Source organism: Zasmidium cellare, assembly GCF_010093935.1.
Source record: "Zasmidium cellare ATCC 36951 unplaced genomic scaffold M409scaffold_9, whole genome shotgun sequence".
NCBI lineage: Eukaryota > Fungi > Ascomycota > Dothideomycetes > Mycosphaerellales > Mycosphaerellaceae > Zasmidium > Zasmidium cellare.
In genome coordinates this window covers 10,936-34,671 of record NW_022986953.1, presented here as the reverse complement: position 1 = coordinate 34,671, position 23,736 = coordinate 10,936, and the positions used below count along the sequence as shown (strand labels likewise).

General features: G+C 53.3%; 9 protein-coding genes across 9 annotated transcripts; 5 read left to right on the top strand and 4 right to left on the bottom strand.

Annotated features, from left to right (window-relative positions):
• Positions 1–55: 55 nt before the first annotated feature.
• On the bottom strand, positions 56–1,565 carry M409DRAFT_19927 (uncharacterized protein; the record flags this gene model as incomplete). Its single annotated transcript, XM_033805153.1, has 5 exons — positions 56–471; positions 573–841; positions 912–1,035; positions 1,089–1,310; positions 1,376–1,565. The coding sequence occupies 5 exons, from the start codon at positions 1,563–1,565 to the stop codon at positions 56–58; spliced, it is 1,221 nt and encodes a 406-aa protein (XP_033670402.1).
• Positions 1,566–2,600: 1,035 nt separating this feature from the next.
• M409DRAFT_64632 (uncharacterized protein) lies at positions 2,601–4,002 on the bottom strand (the record flags this gene model as incomplete). The annotated part of the gene is made up of 2 exons (XM_033816160.1): positions 2,601–2,641; positions 2,763–4,002. 2 exons carry the CDS (start codon positions 4,000–4,002, stop codon positions 2,601–2,603), a joined length of 1,281 nt encoding a protein of 426 aa, XP_033670401.1.
• A 174-nt stretch (positions 4,003–4,176) lies between these two features.
• Positions 4,177–5,906, bottom strand: M409DRAFT_64631 (uncharacterized protein; the record flags this gene model as incomplete). The annotated part of the gene is made up of 5 exons (XM_033816159.1): positions 4,177–4,468; positions 4,527–4,813; positions 4,941–5,457; positions 5,517–5,760; positions 5,810–5,906. The coding sequence occupies 5 exons, from the start codon at positions 5,904–5,906 to the stop codon at positions 4,177–4,179; spliced, it is 1,437 nt and encodes a 478-aa protein (XP_033670400.1).
• Positions 5,907–6,220: 314 nt separating this feature from the next.
• Positions 6,221–8,878, top strand: M409DRAFT_64630 (glycoside hydrolase family 78 protein; the record flags this gene model as incomplete). The annotated part of the gene is made up of 2 exons (XM_033816158.1): positions 6,221–8,654; positions 8,685–8,878. The coding sequence occupies 2 exons, from the start codon at positions 6,221–6,223 to the stop codon at positions 8,876–8,878; spliced, it is 2,628 nt and encodes an 875-aa protein (XP_033670399.1).
• Positions 8,879–9,439: 561 nt separating this feature from the next.
• On the top strand, positions 9,440–11,546 carry M409DRAFT_36072 (glycoside hydrolase family 51 protein; the record flags this gene model as incomplete). The annotated part of the gene is made up of 4 exons (XM_033810497.1): positions 9,440–9,565; positions 9,617–10,426; positions 10,486–10,590; positions 10,638–11,546. 4 exons carry the CDS (start codon positions 9,440–9,442, stop codon positions 11,544–11,546), a joined length of 1,950 nt encoding a protein of 649 aa, XP_033670398.1.
• A 655-nt stretch (positions 11,547–12,201) lies between these two features.
• Positions 12,202–13,173, top strand: M409DRAFT_33320 (uncharacterized protein; the record flags this gene model as incomplete). Its single annotated transcript, XM_033810287.1, has 2 exons — positions 12,202–12,472; positions 12,524–13,173. Coding segments are annotated over 2 exons (921 nt in total), but the record flags the coding sequence as incomplete, so codon positions are not given.
• A 2,616-nt stretch (positions 13,174–15,789) lies between these two features.
• Positions 15,790–17,474, top strand: M409DRAFT_36077 (uncharacterized protein; the record flags this gene model as incomplete). The annotated part of the gene is made up of 2 exons (XM_033810498.1): positions 15,790–17,173; positions 17,233–17,474. The coding sequence occupies 2 exons, from the start codon at positions 15,790–15,792 to the stop codon at positions 17,472–17,474; spliced, it is 1,626 nt and encodes a 541-aa protein (XP_033670396.1).
• A 1,571-nt stretch (positions 17,475–19,045) lies between these two features.
• M409DRAFT_52047 (uncharacterized protein) lies at positions 19,046–20,164 on the bottom strand (the record flags this gene model as incomplete). Its single annotated transcript, XM_033811972.1, has 2 exons — positions 19,046–20,005; positions 20,063–20,164. The coding sequence occupies 2 exons, from the start codon at positions 20,162–20,164 to the stop codon at positions 19,046–19,048; spliced, it is 1,062 nt and encodes a 353-aa protein (XP_033670395.1).
• A 1,479-nt stretch (positions 20,165–21,643) lies between these two features.
• M409DRAFT_19920 (uncharacterized protein) lies at positions 21,644–23,736 on the top strand (the record flags this gene model as incomplete). Its single annotated transcript, XM_033805152.1, has 5 exons — positions 21,644–21,747; positions 21,865–22,181; positions 22,294–22,565; positions 22,626–22,927; positions 23,532–23,736. 5 exons carry the CDS (start codon positions 21,644–21,646, stop codon positions 23,734–23,736), a joined length of 1,200 nt encoding a protein of 399 aa, XP_033670394.1.

Here is a 23,736-nt window from a genome sequence, read left to right as displayed (position 1 = left end):
GTTTGTCACAGTCGTTCAGTCGTTTCACCATTCCAGTTCAGGCCAGTCTGCTCGCCTAGTAAAGCTGATCCTGCCCCTTGGGTGCGTACAAGTTGCCAGGGCAGCCACTAAGCTGCGAGACGGGAGTACCAGCTGCAGGAATGAAGCCAATCAGACCAGCGGTGGTCAGTTCTGACAAAGCACTGGCTGCGTTGCCTTGGGTATAAGTGCCAACTCGGCTGTTGTTGCATCTAAGACGAGCCGACTCCGGATAGGCGGCGTATTGGGTGAGCAGGTCTGCGACAAGAAGGGCGTTGTTGTATGGCGTCAGAGAAGGACGGCGGTACCAGTTGTTGGGGATACGCTCCTGGCCCTTGGCCCAGCGGAGATTTGGGTATTCGCCTTGGATGGCAAAGAAGGATTTGTACACGCTTGGTGAGAGCCATCCTTGGGTATTGTCTGCGCTGTGGTTGCTCATGAAGTTGAGGATGACTTGCAGTATAGTTAGCACAATGCCCAATACACAAGGGCATGGCAGGAGTAATGTTCTCGGGAAGACTGCCAGTTGTAAGCCGCTAGTGCAGCAATGAAACCGGCGAGAGGGTTCGACACATAGATAGGGTTCGACACATAGATCGGGTTCTTGTCGATAGACCACTGCGACTTGCAAGTATAATCCTGGGTAAAGCTGTCCAGTGTGTATCCTGCATCACGCTTGTTGCCTGGCGTAGCACCACGACCAATGACAAGACGGTTGACGTAGGTTTCGGTGAAGCGAGAGACGACAAGGCTGTGAGCATCACCCCTGAGCAAGGCCGCGTCGCAGCGAGTCTGCGAGGCATCTGACTCGTAGTTGTTGTGACTGTAGGAGATGCCGACATTGGTCAGCGTGTTTTGAGGAACGCCGCCGTTGGGCTGGGCCTCCGATGGACCACTGCTGGGTGACTGGATCGCCGAATTGCTCAATACTTAGCTGGGCTAGAGCGCCAGCAATGTCCGCGCTCATGCCGTATGCTTTGAACAAGCCATCGATAGTTTCTTGGTTGTTTGTAACACCTTTGTCAAAATAAGTACATGAGCGTGAGCGTTGTCGATACTGCTTTCCTCACCTGACCGGCTGAGATAGCCGTGGTTGGCGGCGGCGTTCAGACCTGGGCATGGCCCACGAATCTGGTTGCTTGTAGGCGCCTTGAACACATTGTTGCCGGTAGTGCTAACGAGCTGATCCTGGGCATTGAACGTGGTGCAAGGATTGCCGGCGCCGCAGTTGCCTCGCTTTTGACTGATTGCCTGTGCGGAGGAGTTGTACTTTGGCGTGGGACATTGGTAGCCTGCATTTACATCAGTGTCTTGCAGAGGCGACGAGACCGTATAATTTTCAACGTGGGATGCATACCACTCCAGCCACAGGCACCCTTGTCTCCAGGCCAAGTGTATCCACCATTGCCAGGGCCTTGGTTACCGCAACCACTGCCATACGTGCCACGCCCGTAGCTGTTATCGTCGCGGCCGACGAGTTCTTCCAGTACGAATGGATATGCGGCTGCGTAGCCAGCAAAGGCAGTCAAGGCCACGAAGGACTTCATGGCTGCGTCAGGTTCGGCAATGCACAACAAGGTATGAAATCTCTTCTGAGGTCAGTTGTCTGGTGAAAGAGAGAAGAGGATATGCGGGAGCCATACCTTTCTATTTATGCTGCAATCGAAGGCGCCCTACGATGGCGCTCTTCGACATCACTCCTCGCATGGTATCTGTCGATGTAATGCGTCCGAATACCCTAATTTTCTCGCCGAGATCGATCTCGTCAAGGATGAGCATGGTCGAGCATGTCGTGTCAGCCTGTCTCCACACACTTAATTGCTTTTCTCGAGGGTGGATAGACTGCCGCCATCGGGGCCGAATACCATCATCGCTTGAGAGGCGTGGTCCAATGGGCGAGGTCAACGTATGTGGTTGAATCAGCAGAATTCTGAATGGCTGCGCCCAAGATGTCACAAGGCTGGCGAACCGCCTTCCTTCCTACGGTTCATGGCCAAAGTAGTAAATGGCTGATGGAAGTTACCGCGATGGCTGCAAAGTTAAGGCTTCTTGACCAGAACAAGAGACGCCACCCGTGGATCGAGCGGTTCTGCAGAAGTTATCGGGAAACCCCCATTTTGTCTTTCCCATTTGCGGCGCGTTTCTACCGCTTCCGAAGCACTTGCGAGCGGGAGAAGTTGAATTCATTGTTTCAACGCATCCTCTGCATGAGGGCATCCGCTATGGGCCGAGCACTTAAGTTCCAGGCCCCGATCTGTGTACAAAATACACCAACATTTGGCGACTAACCGAATGAAGTCATTGCGAGGGTGGAGGAAGCAACAGTAGTGAAGAAGCGGTGTAAAGGTTAGGCTAGTCGCTAGCATGATGTCGTGGCAACAAAAGCAAGTTTGTTGCAGGAATTGAAGATGGGCAATTCCAGCCGTGGCTTCTGGGACCCATGGCGTGCTTGTTCCAGAAGTCAGAAGAATTGCTCGAAGTTCGGAAAAATCCCAATTTGGTGGTGAAGCCGCGTCTATGCCCAAACACATCGCGCTGGCATCTGTGCATCCAGCAAAGGCACCATCAAGAGGCCGTTCGATCTACATCTGCGCGATGAGTGATCCTAGGGTGAAGGCGGTGGCTGTCACAAAATGGTTTGTTGCACTTTTCGACGCTTTCCCGCATGTTGCTTCCTGAGATGGCGCGGTCAGCCTTGTCGTGCTTCGACTCTCGCCAGAGCAAGACCGTAAGCGAGACTGCACCCAGAACATAGAAACCTAAATTCAGTCCTACGCTGATGGTCGGCTTCGTGCTGGACGAATTAACGCCGTAAGCAACGCACTGCCCGAGTGACTCCACTCCTCTGACCACGCCTGCCATGTGAAATCGATCCCGCACTGATGTGCTGAACGTCGCAGCTGACCAGTAGAGGTAAGTTTGAGCTGCTTGCATGACCATGAAGATGATCGCCACTGCCATGGCTTGCTTTGCGTATCCAGGACCGGCCCAGTCCAGCTTGTGCTTCGAATCGGATGTGATGGCAATGTAGGCAAAGTAGATCCAACCCCCGCCGCAGAGTGACAAGACCAGGGTGGTGAGGAGGGCGAGTGGTGCTTTGGATGACAAGCGTGAGTCGGACAAGACTGCAATGATGGCTGAGCCAAGTATGGATGCCAAAGATGTGAGCAGCGAGGTAAGAGCTCGTGCACGTACTGTGAAACGCTTGGCGACAAATGTGTGCGAGAAGGAGTAGTAAAAGTAAGCAAACCAGGCGTACGGGACAAGAAGTAGCACTTCTTTCTTGCGCAGTAAATTTCCGAGCCGGCGGTATTCCAGTCCATATTTGCCCGCATTGCTGGCGTCAAGTTTCGTGCCGTCGCGGTGACGGACCTTGTGGGTCGGTGACATGAGCAACGCAAGCGGTATGCCACAGCATATGATTGTGATGGTTGCATAGTAGACTGGGTATCCCACATGACCGGGTTTGTCGTCCCGAGCCGACAGTCCAAGATTGATTGCAGACGAGGCAACCGATCCAAGCTCTTTCGCAAAGACCCATAAGGTGATGCTTTTCCCTCGATGCTGATCGCGAGGGTAGGCAATGATGACTGATCCTTCGGCCGCCCAGAACAGTCCGCTGCATGCACCACGCACAACGGCGGCAAAGATCAAAAACCACTGTATGCCGTAGCGTGTGTTGCAGTAGACGGCGGCGCCGAAGATGGGATCACCGCAAGTGCCGAGGAAAAGCGACCAGCGAATGTCGAGTAGGTTGACGACGGGCCCAGCAAGGATGCAGACGACCCCCAGCAGGCCAAAGTTGATGGCGGTCGCGGCATTCGCGACGTATGGTGTCTCCTGGCCAGCTCCCCCCAAGCCCTGGAGAGCATTGAAAGAGCCAACGGTGCAGAACGCGGTAGCCGAGATGAGGAAAATCTGAGTGAAGACGGAGCGGAAGTGTAACAAAGGGATATTGGTAGATCTTTGCAGTGGAGAGGCCATAGTTGATGTGGGAGGAGATGTAGATGTAGATCAAGATTAGATTAGATAAATGCCAACAAAGATATATACTCATCGTTCTTCCGGGTCTTTGCATGGGAAATTCCAACAACGGCAGCCATGTGGACCTCTTCGATTAGGAGCCTATCAAGTCGAGGTCTTTGATCGAGGCCAGATTCAAGGATTGCTGTTGAGCGTCTCGCAAGTTCTGCCAGGCCAAATGGTGTAGTGCGTTTGGGCCATGGCGGCCAGACTGGCGGGCTCGCGATACGCCGCCATGTCTCTCCACCCGACAAAGAGCGGCGATTTGCTGAAGAGGCTCTCCATCTCCTCCAGCGGCAGCTTCTTCGTCTCCTGCAGAAATGCCCAGAAGAAGAGGGCGTTGGTGAAGTTGCCGATGACAAACAGCAGGTAGAATCGCCAGCCCACGCTTTTCATGCCGACATTCGTGACCTGCCCGATCATGGTACTGCGAGGCTGCATTAGCCCAGACATTTCCACCCGTTGTAAGGCTGCATAGTACTTACTTGAACGCGAACGAGATCATGGTCGCAAGGGCCACTCCGTACGACCGGGTCTTGGTGTCGAAGATCTCGGCCGGCAGGATCCAGGAAAGGGAGCCCATGCTCGCGAAGACGAAGTTGAAGACCCACGTCATGGCGATGAACCCCCAATGAGCCCCGGTGTTGGATGATGCTGGCGGGAACTCTGCCAGCAGTATCGTACTAACGATAAAAGTCACACACATGCCGAGATTGCCCGCAATGATCAATGAGCGACGGCCAATGCGGTCCACGACCAACATGACAGCCACCTCACCAAGGAGGCCGATAATTGAGTTAACGGCTTGTCACTTGAGCGTCTCACGATCCTGGATGCCAATTTGGCTCTACGCCCGTCCATGTCAGTGCCACTCCAACCAAAGGCTACACGACACTCACGAAGATAGTGGTACTGTAGTACTGGATCGCGGAAACACCGGTCATCTGAGTCGCTGCCTGGATGCCACACGCCAGCATGACCCGGCGGAAGCTGGATTTGGTCGAGAACAGTTCCTTCAGGCTCTTGGCCTCACGCTCCCTCTCAAAGGTGACCTGAGTCTGGATTTGATCGTACTCAGCCAGCATAAAGGGATCGGCGATGTTTCCATTGGCATGCAGCCTGGCAAGTGTCTTCAATCCTTCGTCGCTCTTGCCTTTGGCGATCAAATATCGCGGTGACTCCGGGAACAGGAAGATCATGGACGCAATGATGGCCGCTGGGACGATCTGGACGCCGAAGGGAATGCGCCACTGGCGGCTGTCCGTGAAAGACACAAATGTCCCGTAGCTGAGCCAAGAGCCGACGACACCGCCAACTCCAAGCATGAATTGAACCAGACCGGTCACGAAACCGCGAATGTCGGGATGCACAAGTTCTGCTTGATAGAGTGGCACGATCATGACCAGAACACCAATCCTGGGGCAAGGCACAATTTGTTAGCATACATGCTCGCTGCGAATGGATGCCACACTTACGCTAAACCTGCAACGAAGCGACCTGCAATAACCATTGCATAGTTCTCTGCACCCGTCTGCAGCGCACCGCCGAGGCAGAAGATGAGTCCTCCAGTAACAATTGTCCACCTGCGCCCGAATCGCTCGGATATGAATCCTGCAATTGCTGCGCCGAAGAAAGCCCCAGCAGTCAACATAGACGCCACCAAGCTAAGTTTGGCCGTGGAAGGGTTGAACTTGTCAATGAAGCACTGGCTGGAAACGACTGCATCTTGTCAACGAAAGTACCACCCTCTCGCTCGCTATTGAAGTACCCTCTGCGACAATGGTCAGGTCATATCCGTAGAGAAATGAACCTAGCGAGGCGAACACGCCCACAAGGACCTGGTAAAGCTTTGGTGGAAGACGCATGTCTGCTCAATGCGTAGGCGGATCCTGGCTGTGAAGAAACTGGTATATTGCTGAAAAGGATGCCCACAAAGCTGCTACATATATCCCAGTCAACGTTTGGTCGTACTGAAATCTGGACTGCATTGGCCCGAAGGCTTCCCCAGTGGCTACGAGCTGAGCCAAACTTTCAGATCAGCGGTGCATGCGCTTTGCGGGGACGGCAAGTTAGTGGAACCTGCAGACAACATTGTACCGACGCTCATAATTGCACCGAGAGGGTCTTGGGTATATTGGCGGCAAACTGGACGCTGGAACTCGAAAAGGGTAGTCTCAAGATGATTCGTCCTACTGACTTGCATGCCGAGCATCACGCTCCCGACTCAATCGGGATCGGCGAAAGCCAGCCTCGCCTTTCATGGCGATTCGACCAAGGGGAGCCGGACTGGAAGCAGGTGGCCTGTACATTGGAGATACGATGGTCTAATGGTCAGACGAGCTCAACCAGCACTGAATCGCCCCAATCGAGGCTTGTGCGCTGGCCATTCCGAGCACTTCGCTCTTGTGAAAGATGCAGTGTGCGCGTGAGAGTTGTTGGCGCGGAAAAGCAAGGACCGTCACCCTGGTCCAATTGGGTGATTATCGAAACAGGCATCTTGAATTCGAACGAGTGGAAGTGCTCCTTGATCGAGCCCGTTGGCGACCTTGTTCCCGAACGGCCGATTGTATTCCATTCGAGCTTTCGATGCAAGTCGTCAGTAACGTCTGCGCGGCTGTATGCGTCTGCCCACGGCATCTACGATGCGCGCATCAATGGAGTTGGAGTCTCCGATCAAGTCCTGGCCCCTGGATGGACAAGCTACCGTCACCGTTTGCTTTACCAGACCTACGATGTTACGGAGCTTGTGAAGACCAGAGATTCGAATTTGGTCGAAGTCACCGTTGCAGAGGGCTGGTATTGTGGCAGGATTGGTTTCAACGGCGGCCGCAAGAACATATACGGCCACTCAGTTGGTCTGGTCGCACAGCTGCTCATCCACTACATCGACGGAACATGCGAAACTTATGGAACAGAAAGCCAGGGCTGGCAATGGAGCTATGGGCCTCATTGTAGTGCAAGCCTCTACGATGGTGAAATCTACGATGCTCGCATCACTGTCCCAACCGCAGATCTCTGGCAGTCTGTCCGAAGCAGTCCAGCTCCCAAAACTCTCACGGCGCCCGATGGAGCTCCTGTTCGGAGGATGAAAGAATTAAATGTCACATCAATCATCAAGACCCCGTCCGGCAAGACTGTACTTGACTTCGGGCAGAACTTCGCTGGGTGGGTCCGCGTTAGGATTCACTCCTCCACGCCTTGTGAAATCGTCCTGCGGCATGCAGAAGTCTTGGAGAACGATGAACTTGGAACTCGTCCGCTCCGCCAAGCGCAAGCAACCGACACCTTGATCATCCCGGCGCGCAAGTCTATCCTATGGGAGCCGAAATTCACGTTTCACGGGTTTCGTTATGTTCAAATCGATGGCTGGCCTGGAAATGTCCCAACTAGTGCTGTCACCGGAATAGCCATCCATACTGCTTTGGAGCGGACTGGTGAGTTTAAATGCTCGAATGACTTGCTCAACAAATTGCACCAAAACATTGTCTGGTCGATGCGGAGCAATTTTTTGAGCATTCCAACAGACTGTCCGCAGCGCGACGAGCGACTGGGCTGGACAGGCGATATCAACGTCTTTGCTGATACTGCCAACTATCTCTTCGACACGGCCGGGATGCTCACATCTTGGTTGAAAGATGTTGCAGCAGAGCAAACCCAATCTCAGGGGGTCGTCGCACTGACGGTGCCCAATGTTATGCCCGGACTCGACAGTGAGCCGCATGCAATTTGGGGAGATGTTGCGGTTATGCTACCCTGGGCCATGTATACGGCATTCGGCGACAGAGAACTTCTCGCTCGTCACCATGACAGCATGACGGCGTGGATACAATGCATTACACGCCGCTCCAATGGCCTCTGGGACTACACCTCCGACTGGAAACTTGGTGACTGGCTTGACCCGCAATCTCCTCCTGATGACCCGGGTGATTCGACTACTGACCCTGTTTTGGTATCAGACGCCTTTCTTGTCCATGTCCATCAACTTATGGGCCAAGTATGTGAGGCATTGCGGCTTGACGATGAATCCTCGAGGTGGCGGGCAGAATGTGCGAGGTTACAGCAAGCTTTCCATGAGGAGTACATTACTCCTGCTGGGAGACTCGCTGCAGATACCCAGACAGCGTACGCGCTTGCATTGTGCTTCTCGCTTCACGATACCCCTCAACAGGTGGACAAAGCTGCAGAGCGACTGGACTACCTCGTCCGTCGACGTAGTCGCTTTCGAATTGCCACGGGTTTCGCAGGCACCCCATACCTTGGCCACGCAATGACCAAGTGCGGGCTCTCGAACATATTCTATCGGATGCTCCTCAACCGCGATTGTCCGTCATGGCTGTATCCAGTGACTATGGGAGCCACGACAATGTGGGAGCGCTGGGACAGCATGCTGCCGTCAGGACAAGGGAATCCGGGTGAGATGACCAGCTTCAACCACTACGCTCTCGGTTCTGTCGGCTCATGGATGCACCGTAACATAATCGGTCTTTCTCCTCTCGAGCCTGGCTGGTCGAAGTTTGCAGTCCAGCCCATCCCCGGCGGCGGTCTGGACTGGGCTGAAGGGTCTTATCTCAGCGCATATGGAACCTGTCGAGTGCGCTGGGAGATACGCCGTGGCAAGGCTGGGGCGGTTAAAGAGAACTCAGCAAGGACTTTCTGGATGCGCGTGGAAATTCCACCAAACACAACCGCCGAGGTCACCCTGCCAGGTCGAAATTTAGGGGAGACTCTGGGGAGTGGTTGCCACGAACGCGAAGGCGTCTATGTGCCTCCCGCCTGGCCTCCTCGGGCTATCTATGCGCGATTCGCAAACCGGGACGACGGGCTGGACGCCATTTGATCGTGGGGCGACAGATTGCTATCGTGTTCAAGGTCATCAGTGATTGTATTGCTTGGTACCAAAGATTCTGCATCGATAGCACGCTGGTATAGACGAATGCCTTCTGATCATGCCTCCTAGTCAGTCTTTTTGCAGTCGTCACGACTCTTGGGCTCTCATGCATCACCTTTCGGTGGTGAAAACTCCAATACCGCGAAGGCCGTGCTTGAAAGATCGTCGCCATGCTTTTTGGGTTGCGGACAAGCGCCAATCACATGCTTTCAAAGCCGGCCATGCATGCGACCAGATGATCCAGTCTTCCATTAACTTCGCCCTGTTGCGCCTCGTCCCTTCACACCTGTTCAGCTCATCTGTCCTCGGGCTATGTCGCTGGAAAAATGCTCCGACAGTGTTGCAAGACCTTGCGACTCTCGTCTTCCCCATGGGACAGCCTCGTCTCTACGCTCTACGCTTCCCCGCAACAACTAATGGCTTTCACTGCCTTCTCCGCAGCCTTTGAGAGTCGTATAAGATTATGATGGCCGGACTGACAATGGTACTGCGCAATCTCATCAAGAAGCCATGCATCTATCCTCGACCATCTTCGGCCTCGTTGCCTTGGCAAATGAGACAGTATCATTGACACTTTCTGTCGCCTCATCCCCTGAAAATGCGTCCAGTCCGCTTCTGTATGGGCTGTTCTTCGAGGTTAGTACTAGATTACAGTTGGTAGATTGTGTTGCTTACGCATTGCTCCAGGACATCTATCACTCCGGTGATGGCGGCATGTACGGAGAATTGATTCGCAATCGTGCCTTTCAAGGGACACAAGACGGCAATGGCCAGACCGGCAGTCCCAGTCTGACGCCCACAACACGATATTGGTCAGCCGTGGGATCTGGCGTTTCGTTCAACATCGACTCGTCTACGCCAAAGCTGTCCTCAGCTCTTGCATCCCACATGAAAGTGTCGGTCCCAAGAGGTGCCACGGGCCAAGTTGGGTTCTGCAACGACGGCTACTATGGCTTCAGTGTGGACAGCACAAAACGATACATTGCCGACTTTTACTTTCGTGGCACATACACTGGGAACATGACCACATATTTCCAGAGCACTCTCAACGGCCAAAGATTTTCTGCCGTCAATACCTCCATCTCTCAGACATCCGCCCAAGGCTGGAAACAATACTATACCGACGTCTTCAACCCGAGCTCCAGCGCACCAAATGCCAACAACACCCTGTGCTTTTCTTTCGATGGCAGCAAGCTCGCAGGACAAAGCATTTATGTCAACCTTATCAGCGCTTTCAAACAGACCTTCAACAACCGCGCGAATGGATTGCGTGAAGATCTGGCAATGGCGTTAAGTGATATGAACCAAGCATACCTACGTCTTCCCGGTGGGAACAATCTGGAGGGTAATGCACCGCCATACTTTCTCAACTGGACGCAGACTGTGGGACCTTTGGAGAATCGTCCTGGGTTTCCAGGCACGTGGGGCTCTACACAGACGAACGGGCTTGGTCTGGTCGAGTTGATGCAGTGGGCAGAAGACATGAACCTGGATGTCGTAAGCTATGAGGACGGCTATATGGCCAGGTTGAGCTGAAATGTCTGACTGCTGCGTAGGTCTTGGGAGTCTGGGGTGGCCTTTACTTGAACGGCGCAACGATTACCCAGGCTGATCTTTCTCCCTACGTGCAGCTTGCCCTTGATGAAATGGAGTTTCTCACGGTAGGTGGGTTTCTGCAACTCCGAGCCAGTACCTGACAGACGAGCAGGGCGATACGTCGACAAAATTTGGTGCCCTTCGAGCTCAACACGGACGTTCAGCTCCGTTCAAAGTTCCTTATGTGGAAATTGGCAACGAAGACTTCCTCAACAATGGCTACAACAGCTACGTCAACTACCGGTTCAACGCTTTCTACCAAGCCCTCTCGCCCAGGTATCCGAACGTGAATTACATCTCCACAGTTGAATGGACACCGCCTAGCGGAGTGGCTGTCGATCTCCACCCATATGGAAACGAGTCATATTTCAAATCTCTGTTCAACGCTTTTGATCACAAGCCACGTTCTATTCCCTTGTTCGTGGCGGAGTATGCTGTCACCAACTCAGGCAACAATACCGGGCAAACCGGGGCTCAGACGTTCGGAATGGCGCTGGCGGAAGCAATATTCCTGCTCGGCTGCGAACGCAATTCCGATGTTGTAAAGGGAACCAGCTATGGTGCTTTGATCAAGAGCTACGACGAAGCGCCTGATACCGTTGCGGTCATCAAGCAGACCGCAGACGAAGTTCTTCTTACTATGAGCTACTACGTCCAAAAGCTCTTCAGCACCTACTACGGCAAGGACGGTGCCCTCTCAGTGGCTGCATCTGGAGGCGGGTTCGACCCGTACTACTGGGCTGCATCGAAGTCTGGCTCTCGCACGATTCTCAAAGTTGTTAGCTATGGTGGATCGAAGAGCAGCGTTGCAGTTGTCGTGAATGGCAGCAAGGCTACAGGCGCGACGCTGGTGCGCATGTCGGCACCGTCGTCGACGAGGATCAACAATCTGAAAAGTCGAGGAGGCGAATCGAGCAGTATAACGACACTTCAACTCAACAGTGCTGGCGGTCAAGCCGGGACGTTTTCATTGCCCTTTGCAGCTGGCTACGAGCTGGCCATTCTGTTGGTTGACGGATAAGCAACACAGCATTGTGCTGAAGGTTGAGACTGGGTCAAGGGCTCCACGGCTGATGGGATGAGGAGGTCCACAAGTCTATGATTTCCAGGACTCATCATGCCAATACAATATTGGCCAAACTTTGCTTCACATGCTTTTGTTGGCACAGTCGAGCGAGCAGGCCAAGCCAAAGCCAGTATGTAGTAACGTAAATACAGACACTTTGGTATTGCTAGCCAGGTCAAATTGCGCTGTGCTCATCATTGAGGAGCGGCGGATGGGGGGCGCTCACTCCAATGCTAGCGAATCCTTCTACCAAGGTCAAGAAGTCGCGCAGTCTCCACCTGCGGGATTTTCGGCTGCAGTACATCTACAAACCTACTGCTTACTTGCCCAAAAATGCCTCTTCAACGCCCTCGTGGCATCCACGCTCTGCAGCACCACGGTGCCCAAATCGATGTCGACGACCGAAGCATATCTGCCACTAGCCCCATTCTCTAGTCCAGGAAGAAGTGTCCAGGGCGGCGTCCTATTGCTGCTGCTCATATCGGTCCGCGCTTGCCTCGCTTCGGCCATACCAGCATTCTCAGCGCAAGGGTTTATCGAGCCGTCGTTGGTCCGACGGGCTGGTGATGAACAGGTTCCAAGATGGTACTATGCGGGAGTAGCAACTGGGCTGGTCCTACTGGGTGGACTCTTCGCTGGTCTCACAATAGCACTGATGAGCCAAGATGAGACTTACCTCAAGGTCGCTGCATCTTCGGGCGACACGAACGAGAAGAGGTACGCATCACGAGTGCTATGGCTTCTCAACAAAGGCAAGCACTGGGTTCTGGTCACATTGCTGCTTTGCAATGTCATCACCAACGAGACCTTACCAATCGTCCTGCACAAGAGCTTTGGTGGTGGCGGGTTAGTGGCCATCGTAGGCAGTACTGTCATGATTGGTAGGTCTTATCTAGACTTGTTAACAATTACGAAGCTGATCGACGAGGCAGTGATATTTGGAGAGATCGTCCCCCAAGCCATCTGTGTGCGATATGGACTGTCCATTGGAGCATGGACCGCGCCGCTGGTCCTATGTCTTATGGTCGTGCTGTCGCCCGTTGCATGGCCTGCGGCGAAGCTCTTGGATAGGGTGCTCGGCGAAGAGGCTCACGGGACCATGTATAAGAAGTCAGGGCTGAAAACATTGATCGAGCTACACAAGACGGCAAAGCAATTGATCGAGGATGAAGCTACCATCATCTCGAGTACACTGGATCTTAAAGACAAGCCGTTGACGAGCATCATGACAAGCATCGAACATGTCTTCACAATGTCGACAGATACAGTGGTAGATGAGGGAGTTATCAAACATATCCTCGATCAAGGCTACTCCCGAATACCCATCCATTCGGCCGACGATCCTGAAACCTTTACCGGAATGCTGTTGGTACGACGCCTCATTGGATACAACCCGGCCGAGCGTAAGCAAGTACAAGAGTTCGATCTCGTCGCGCTCCCAGAGACGAAAGCTTCTACGACTTGTCTCGACATTCTCAATTACTTCCAGGAAGGCAAGAGTCATATGGTTCTCATCTCGAAATCGCCTGGAGAAGGGACTGGAGCCATCGGAATCGTCACGCTTGAGGATGTCTTGGAAGAGATCATCGGCGAGGAAATCATTGATGAAAGCGATGCGTTCGATCAAAAGCATCGACCCCTGAAGCGATTGATACCGGCGCTGAAACGGCAGAAGAACTATCGTGCCAGGACATCCGACATTGCGGATGATGCTGCGCTGGATCAAGAGCCGTTGCTGGCGGCTGGAGAAGAAGGCCCTTCGATATCAAGGTCTGGGAGCATGACTGAAAAGTCTATCATCGTGAATGGTGTTGAGAAGGTTGTGTTGGAGATGGATAACATACCAGAAACCAGAACGCAGTATCATGCTCGTGAGGGCAATAGTTCGCCGGCACCCAATATCTCAATAGCGAGAGGCCCCTAGACGCCGGGCAGAGGACTCAGCAAACCTGCAGTATTTGAACTGAACAGAGAGTCACAACTTCATGTGTCAAGGTTTGGTACGAGTCGGATCACACTGCTGCCCAAAAAGTTCGTATATTGCATTGTCAGAGCGTTTCCACTGCAACCCCCAAATGGGCGGTGGGCAATTTCCTGACCATGACCTCAGACAGAACCGAAAAGCAGAATTCGTATTTGATCCTCTTCTTGGACCTGACATCCGCCAAATCAGCCTACCAGATCGTGTCTTAGTCGCGCAGAGGCATCGATATTCAAAATCGCCTTAGCTTTCCCGTGGGATCCCGATCCTGCCCTAGAGCGTAGGAATCTCGACTTTTTTAAGGCATCTCGATCTTAAATCTCTGAGCTCAAGAGATACATGCACAAAGTCGAGGCTAGGATTCTACGGCCATATGACAATGCAGCCGAAGAACAGATGAGCAAGAAGAGCTTGAAGAAAAGAGATTTCAAGAGACAAATAATAAACGTGAGAACTCAATGCTACGCAGTGGGAACTTGCCCAAACCGCTCCCAAGCCACAGAACCAAGGTCACCAGCCTCACCAAACTTGGTTTGAAGTCGGGTAGAAACCTCGTCCACTGGCATAGTCGTAGTTTTGATTGTATCCCACACCGCTTGGTCTTGTGCTACCGAAAGCGCCATATGGGCCATACCATATATTGGTGCCGCTTACGTATGGATACGCAGAACCTCCTGTAAATGTCGGATCGCCAACTGCACTGAAGCTTTGAAAAGGTACGTAGTCTGATGGCCTCCGAACGACACTGCTGCTCGGTAACAAGGCGCCGTTGATGAACCACTGGTTGCTCATGGCTGCCCTGTCAGTTGAGATCTTGGTGTGTCTGATGCCGAGTGGTGAGGGTCCTGGAGTCAATAGAGCTGTTGTTGGTTGGCCTTTGAGTAAGGAAAACCGAGGACCGTATTTCAATAACCAGGTTGGGGCATGTTTCCTCCGTGAAGGCCATGGCGGCGTCAGTCACCAGGTCATGCTGGGCTGGGAGGTCGCCAAACTCGCAATGTCCTATGAACGCCTTCATGACTACGCTGCGGCGGGAGTAGCGACGACTGGAACCCATCATGAATGCTGAATTCGCGTACACGATTGCCATGCGGCCTCGAGGGTGTCAAGGCCGGTTTGCTCAGCTTCGTGGCATGCAGTCTGGCTACCGAATTGTGAGAGTGGTCAATCGGGGCTTTCGAGTCGTTGGCAGCCTCTTCATGGACTGCGAAGTATAAAGTCGACCAATACAACTATGCTGCTTCAGTCATTGACTGCTTGCCCTGAAGAAATGAGTAAAGGCGAGGGCAGCTTCCTGCTGGGGCTCGCAGCCTGAATCGTCGACGAACAGATAAGTGCAGGCCCTGGGAAGCAGAACATGGATCATATCCAAGACTCGCTAGAGGTCAAGCGTTCTTGTCCATGCTTGAGGTGTCTTGCCACACTCGCGGAGACGGATTGAGCCCGTCCTAGCTCGTGCCTTTTCACTGCTAACAGCACGTGTGCAGGTCCCATCGTCGTCGACATAACGATGATCACGTTCGCCGGGCCGAAGTTCAACATGGCGACCACGCGCTGCAGGTGGAAGCGATGCAGAGGGCAATATTGCCACCGATTGGCTCCGTGTGTGTTGTGTTGGCAGACGGCGATGGGCCGGCGTCGATGGCGACCGGCGAAGGAAGGGCCAAATTTCCTCTTCAGCAGCAGCGAGGGCACGCATTTTCAGACACGACGTCAGGGTGGAGACGGCGCCAAGGCTCGCATGTGAGAGAAGCGGGTGAAGACGAGGTCGGGGCGAGATAAGCCGCCGCCAAGCAAATCTTGCGTCGCTTATGTGACCCCTGTGATTGGCCCAGGCTGCTGCCGAACCGACCAGCCTCCCCGGCTTCCTCCGTCTTCCTCCGTCTTTCCTCTCCGGGCGACGAGAGTTGGAGAGTTGGGGCGTGGGCGGGCGTGTGGGTGGCTCCATAATGACATCGCCCCATATCCACTTCTTTGCACACTTTTTGACCTCTGCGCACTCAACACCTGGTCGTTCGTGCACCGGCGCAATTCAGCTGGGTGCAATGGTGGGTACCGACGATAACAATTAAGTATCCTCTTTTTCTCCCATTTCCCACTCTCCACGAGCTCCTCCTTCTCCTCCTCCAGCAGTTCTCTACTTTCCCTGCGCAGCCCCTTCTCCAGACACTGATCTCCCCCGTCTCCATACACCGATCTCCGCGCTGCTCCATCACCATGTGGGCGAGCACCGCAGGCCTCACGGGCCAGAGGCTGCGCACAGCCATCACCATCACGTCCGTCATGGGCTTCTCTCTCTTCGGCTACGATCAGGGCCTCATGTCGGGCCTCATCTCAGGCCAGGAGTTCAACTCAGAGTTCCCGGCAACCGCCATCCCCGACGGCTCCAGCCCTTCCTACCAGCAACATGTCTCTGTTATTCGTGGCGCCGTCACTGCCTGCTACGAAATCGGATGCTTCTTCGGTGCCATCTTTACTCTCGCGGTCGGTGAGAAGATCGGCCGTACTCGTCTTTGCCTGGCTGGCGGTATCATTCTCATTGTCGGCGCCATCATCTCCACGGCTTGCTTCAAGGGCAACTGGGCGATGGGACAGTTCATCGTGGGACGAGTCATTTCTGGAATCGGTAATGGCATGAACACCGCGACGATCCCCGTTTGGCAGTCGGAGACTTCCCAGGCAAAGAACCGAGGACTGCTGGTCTGCTTGGAGGGCGCGGTCATCGCTGTTGGAACCTTTGTCGCCTACTGGATCGATTTCGGCCTCAGCTACGTCGACAGCTCCGTCCAATGGAGGTTCCCTGTGGCCTTTCAGATCGTCTTTGCCGTCATCATGTGCATTGGCATGTCCGTCTTGCCTGAATCTCCACGCTGGCTCGTCAAGAAAGGCTACGAGGTCGAAGCGTGCAAGGTCCTTGCCGCTCTCCACGACACCAACGAGGATGATGAGCGTGTGCTCACCGATCTCAACCTCATCAAAGCCGATGTCAAGTCTTCTGGCAACAGCAATGGTTTCAGCTATCTCTTCACCACTGGCAAGACGCAAGAGTTCCAGCGTATGCTCATTGGATCGAGCACGCAGTTTTTCCAGCAATTCACGGGTTGCAATGCCGCAATCTACTACAGCACGCTGCTCTTCGAACAAACGATTGGCCTGGGGCATCGCCTCTCCCTCGTTTTGGGAGGCGTGTTTGCTACTGTCTACGCTCTCTTCACTATTCCGTCCTTCTTCATGATTGAGAAGGTCGGTCGTCGCAAGCTCTTCCTCGTCGGCTTTCTGGGTCAAGGATTGTCCTTCATCATCACCATGGCATGTCTGATCGATCCGACCACGGAAAATGCCAAGGGTGCGGCGGTCGGCATCTACCTCTTCATTGCCTTCTTCGCCTTCACTATCCTCCCATTGCCTTGGATCTACCCTCCAGAGATCAACCCTCTGCGCACCCGTACTGCCGCCGCTGCTGCCTCAACCTGCACCAACTGGATCTGCAACTTCGCCGTCGTCATGTTCACGCCGGTGTTCGCCGATGCCAGCCCGTGGGGCATGTACCTCTTCTTTGCCCTTGTCAACATGCTGGCTATTCCCGTTGCTTGGTTCTTCTGTGAGTTTTAAAAAATGTCTGAATTATTCAGAACGAATTGCTGACATAACATGATCTAGACCCAGAAACCGCCGGCAGACATCTTGAGGAGATCGACCTGATCTTCGCCAAAGCGCATGCCGAGAAGAAGTGGGCCTTCACTGTTGCCAATGAGATGCCCCGACTTGATTACCAGGAGATGAAGACCATGGCCCACACGCTCGGTATCCGTGAGGTTGGAGAGGATTACGTCGAGGAGGGTGACGCTGAAGGCTACAATGAGAAGGGCGGCTCGTCTGACGATGAGAAGGTCGCTGCTTGATCGGAGTCCCAGATTTGATTGCCTAAACACATCATTGCAATTGATTGACATATACCCCCGTTAGCGATAGAGCTACGAAGATAGAGACACACCATAGATTGTAGAGGATGTTTGATAGACAACCTTACCTCGAGTGGAGAACTTCTCGTAATGCATCGTTGCTGCAGATCCAGCGTTCAATCAAGCGGTAGGATCCCTCTTCGAAGACTTCAGAATTCGCGTCCAACATGTGCTCGTCGTCCGATGATACAACGCATTCGCTACCGCGTTGCGTGCCATCATTATATTGACAATATACCTGTCCTCCCCGGGCTTTATCTGGAACTTTCATCCAGAAGAATATCGAATTCCTCGGATTGGCTGAGCGTGCGACATTCTGAGCAACGAATTATCTCATTCATTGATGGATTACTCATGCCCAAGGACTCAAATTGATACCCCTAGCGATCGCTTGTATTGACATCCGGACTTCGACTTCTCCTTCGCCGTTTCCTGGGCGGACCAGCCTCGTCGGCTCACGTACGGGCTGGTCGCTACATGCAGTGTTTCAGCAACTTGGCGGTACACTCTACCGTGAGACGGAAGACCATTTCGATTACGCGTGGCATTTCCTCGAGCCTATACGGCCAAGCGTGCGTGCGAACGATGGACTCGTTTCTGACAAAGTTGTCGCCCGCGAGCACAAGGCCGTGAGGCTGCGATATGTATCCGCATCCTAGCGAACCACCGGGTGAATCAACATAAGCGGGCTACATTCATGAAGTGCGCTCAGTCTCCTGTGAACAATATGCCCACATTTGAAAGGATATAAAGATTAACGGCAACAACAAGCCGGAACAACCTCGACCAGTACACAACGCAATGGGTGAATTCAGCCTACAATCAGCCTCCAATCCCCCCAACCTCACCCGCAAGCTGCCAACCACCAATATGCAGTGCTCTACGATCCTGGCTGCTTCCTCTTCCCTGACGGCCTTAACTACGGCACTATCTACTCCAGACGCCACTCCAGTGGCAACAATTGAAAAGCGCCATGGACCCCCGGGAATGCCAGGCAAGGAACAAGTTCCTCTTCGACAAATTTGACTGCCATGTCAACGTCAACTTCCGGAACGAGATTGATTGCGACAAAATGTACTATGCCTTGTCTGCCTACTCTAGTACCGGTTGGAATTGTTCGCCAGATGGCGATGGAACACATACCTTCCTGGGCTCCAACACTCCTCCATTGGTCAGCCTAGTGTACCCGGACGACATTAAAGGGGTCTTGCGAGGTCACTACGATACCGGTGCCGTGTTATTCAGCAAGTACTGAGACAGGGGGAAGCCAAGGGCTGTTGAGTTGGTTGGATTTGTCGATGTCTTTAGCTGGGACTGCACGATGAAACGAAATAAGGCTTTGCATTGCACTGGGTTAGTTCATGGGGTTCAACGTTTGAATCGGCATCGTATGTGGCTGTTCATCACGCAAAGAATCGAGAGCATTGAAGAGTCAAATTTGGAATTGTCGCGCTGGCTATGCTATTCCAAGCAACGTAAAGGACGACATACGAAAAGCCATGATGAGCCGATTAAGCACCATCAACCCGGAAAACGCTTCCATCGCTGTTCCCGCTCCAAGTGTAACCGCAGTTACCGTTGCCCACGGTGTATCCATCGAGGGTGGATCCGCTTGAGGGGATCTTCTTGCTGAGAATGAAGTTGGGATGTTGCGATGGGTTCGAGCAGGTGGATCCTTTGTGGTTCAGCAAGAAGCAGTTCTTGAACTGTTGTCTGAAGATGAAATTCTCGCAATTGTACAGGTTCTGGCAGGCGATACAGCACTGTTCGGCGGAGGAGGCGCCATCAGCAACGATCTGGAAGTTGGAAGCGACGCCTGGGCCATTGTTGGAGACGTTGGGTGCGTAGTATCCGACGCCGCCGCTATTGAAATCAGGGCCGAAGAAGTTGCGGGTGTTTAGGCCATTTGGGTTGCTGCAAGCACTCCAGAAGGTTTGGCCGGGTGCGATCTCGGTCGTGGTGGTTGGGGCGGTCTCGGTGTTTGTTTGAGTGGTGGTGGTAGTAGTTTGGACAGTCGAGGTGGAAGTATCGGTCTCACTTGAGGTAACACGGTCTGGAATGATCGTCGATGTTTCGGTCAGAGTGGAGAGAGATGTGATACGCTTGGTCGTGACCACAATGGTTTGGGGAGACACGGGCAGCGTCGTGTAGGCGGTCTTGTTGCTCGTAAACGGAATGACTTTGGTGCAGACGACCTTGGTGGGATAGGCAGCAGCAAGGAGTTTCTGCACGCCCTGCTTGCCGGTGGTGACGGCCCGGACTTCGATGCCAGCATGTGGGTTGGCCAGGATCCACTTGTAGTTGTTGTTGTTGAGCGTATCCCAGACGTTGCGGAAGCTAGTTGACGTTGGCCAGACCGTGGAGGTATCCGTTGTTGTGGGCAGCGTCGTAGTGGCGGTCAATGTAATGTAGCGATAGCCCGTTGACACTGTTCCGTTGTAGACGGTGGTCGTGGGTGCCTTGACCAGAAGCTGGGTAGTATAGATAGTATTTGTGCTTGTTACTGTCTACGTGGGCGCATTCTTGACCGAAACGGTGCCCATTGAAGTCTGACACTTGACATTCTGGGCGGCGGCTGATGATGCCAGAAGTGGAAGGACGGCTGCCAAAGCGAAGGTGTTCTTCGTCATAGTTAAGTGTGCGATGGCGAAGTTCAAATGGAGTTCGAGCAACGTTGGTCTTTGTGGTGGCGTGAGAGATGGATGCTTAAGTCTCACGGTCTAGGTGACATGCACGATTGAAAGCGAAGACATGAGACGCAGAAGCTTTTGAAAGGCCCTTCTTACAACTCCAAGTTACGAGAAGAGATGTTGGGCCTTGAAGACAAGCTGGTGCCATTGGGAAAGGCGGCTTCGAATTGGTAGAATCTGTGCCAGCTGTATTGGTCAGTTTCATTTGTTTTGAAACGGATTCCTGCAGCTGATAGCGAATTCCGTCAAAGTACCGCTCGAGAATGTCGTCGCGCGGCAGAGGAGGAGAGGACCAGAACCTCCCAAGCCTCACCAGTTGATGAAGCCGACGAGGATAAATAAATCGCTACCTTGAATGTTTTCGAAAACTGTGTCTGCTTTGACTTTGAAGGGTACTGCGAAATTTCAGCCTAGGTGCCACCCCTGACTGTAGGAGAAGATGCTGCGATGAGTCGGCCATCTCACAGCGTGCAAATGTCGGATAGACAATGTCCAGAGAGCGGGATAGGTCAAATGAGCTGAGATTGGCGGTAAGAGATGGCCGTGACGTCCTTGAGCCGCTTCACCTTCGACCGCGCTTCTTCATCACAGCCTCTAGAAGCAACGTGCTCTTTGCGCTTTGGGTGGCATGGCGAAACTTCGTCTGCATTGCCATGAGCTCATGTTTGTGTAGCTCAGCTGCCTGTCTAAGTGGGTTATGTGTTCTTCATCGTGTCCCTAGGGTTCACTGAGGATTTGGTGTGCCTCTTGCTTCATTCTTCTGAGGTCGGCGTCTTCTGATGGGAATAGCAACTGAGGCTTTCTCGGTCGTCCACATCGCTGTGGGTAGATGCGGTGCCATCTCGGTTGTCTGAAGAAGTCGCGAAGACGAGGTGTTAACTCATATCAATCTTCGCCTCGAGAGCAATCAGGTCCGCATAAGGTAGGAATATTGGTCGTGGCCTCGCGAGGCTGAGAAAGGCTCTTGGTGACGCTGAACGTCCGAAGACGAGGTAATGGATGTTGAAAGTCTTTTCTCGTGGCAGATGAACGTTTTATAAAAGATCAGGTTCCTCTGATTAGTTCCTCCTACCTTTCCACAGCATGCTATCAAGGTAGCGATCATCCATCCAGTTCGCATGGTCTTCCACTTTCTAGTACTGTCGCTCACCACACCTGTCGTCAGCATCACAGCTGCTGTGCAGCAACACAAGTCCCACCAGCGGCACTGTTGCTACCTTGGCCCCCAGCATTGACATTCGAACAAAATCGCCGTTCGGTTCAGCACCTGGGCATCGCACCGCCACTGTTGCTGCTCCGCAACAACACAATCCTCATACTCGCACAACATCGGCGTTGGTTGGAGATAATCTCTTGGGTGAGGTAATGGGTAAAAGTGATCGAGTTGAGGGACCACAGATGCCCGAGTCAACATATGCCATGGCACATGAGGATTGCGAGGCTTTGGAGCGCATGGGAGCTATGCCAGATCATCGCGCTGCGACGGCCAAGTTGAACGAGGAAGATGAGCTCAGTCAGGTACAGTAGATGACACAGCAAGGGTTCGACGAGCTCCGCAGCGGCACAAACAACGTAAGCCCCAGATACTCCAATCTCAACACGGTCAGACACGCACGTAGCCAACTGATCCCTGGCTGCAGCATTCTAGATGACTGGTCCATGCCGACTCAGGGCAATGGTCAACCTGTGAAGGTGCTCGGCCAAATGACCAGCCTCGTCTGGACACCGGACAAGGAGACCAAGCGTGGTGGCGGCATTGTTGCAGATGCACCCGGAATGGGAAAGATGGTCATGACGACCGGCAACACCGCTGTCTCGAATCATCGACATTCAGGCACCGCGAGCCCCGTGGAAACTCCTCATCTTGTCGCAGTGCCAGCTGGACTAGTCCAGAAGACATGCGATGAGCGAAGCCTTGTCACTGGCCCTGATTACAATGTCTTCCGGTACGGCAGGCGTAAGCAGCCGGCATCTCCTATGGGCGAGGAGATCAGCGTGCGATTTGCCCGCGAGAACTTAGCTACCATAGCTCCAACGTTACCAATCACGCTATTCTTATCAATTTCCAGGTGAAGGCCCGCTCGGAAAGTGTAACGTCTGGCCCACGAAAGCTCTCATGTACAACAAGATCGATAGTCAAGGACATCGCCAGAGCCCAAGGATAGATCCAGAGCGTCGCTCTGCCCGAACTGCAACGCCGAGGAAGCTCAAGATCTCGAAGGCCGAGTCTGCGGCGCCAAACTTGGAGGGCGTCTCCAGCGAAGCAAAATTTGGTGGCGATCCGATCTTCGAGACGCATTACCCAAATAGCCGCAACAAGTTACAGTGTGCAGCGACTCAGGTATGGAACTACTAGATGCTGCTATAGTAGCGGCGTAGCGGCGACCAAGGAGCACCCTAGAAGGCGATGAACAGGAGTGCTATCCTGTTCGACGATATAGTGCTTTCGCAAGACTATACTTCGACGTACGCCAACACCGAAGGAGTCGAGGTCGCCTACACCCAGAATATGGCACGGATGAAAGTCAAGAGAGTTCGTCTGCAATTCGCGGACGGTGAATTTCCCTATTACCTTAAAGCCTTTCGCGATACTGAGAAGGAGATTAATTCTCACTCGGCGAGCAAGATGACGATAGGTAATGCATTTTCGGAGATGTCCTTAGAAGAGCACGACACCGACCTCAAGATCGCGGAGGCAAGACCGTATCAAGAGCGAGGCAGAGCCAAGCATTCGAATCTGCACACTACCCGGGTTTCGGAGATGGCAACCCCTGAATGCCAACACCTGGGAGGATCGTCGAAAGCTGTCTCTTGGATGTATGGTATGGGAAATGAGACACACTCGGGCTTGCGGCCTTTACGGGTTTCTAAACCCCTTTGAGAGCGAGAAGGAACTGCTCCCACGGTCCCTTCACTGCTGTCCAAAGTTCCGTCAAATGCTGACTGACGCCTACTGTACCATCCTCAAGACACTTGTTAGTCTGACACTCGTCGAGAGCAACAAAATCGTAATCATCTACATTGGCTTTGGCAGTAAAGTCGTTCTAGTTCAGAAGTATCTAGGGTTCTGTGGATTCGATACTACCCACTCACCAAGAAGGAGACGCTTGGCCAGCAGTACGAGACTGACCAGAAAGCCTTGAACAGCGTCGACAAGCCAAAACTCCTCATCATGCTCCTTTCTCTGCGACTCGCGGGCTTGATCCCGCACCACTGCTGCTGCCATGTCATCTACTGGGACAAACAAACGACATGGCCACTCCGATTCTGAATGAATGCAGAGTCCACCTACTCGACGAAACCATAGTTGCTACTACCTCTTCCATACGTACATGGCAGAGATCGAGAAGAAGATGACTGACAAGGCGGCTTGTATCAACACCATCAGGGCGGCAGATGCCCGCAACCTGATCAGACCGCCAGGCGAAGGCGGCCATGGTGGGGCTGCGGTTCGAGATGGCCGCGCCATCATCTTCTACGAAGCCGGAGCGAACCACTTCAGCACAGAGTGA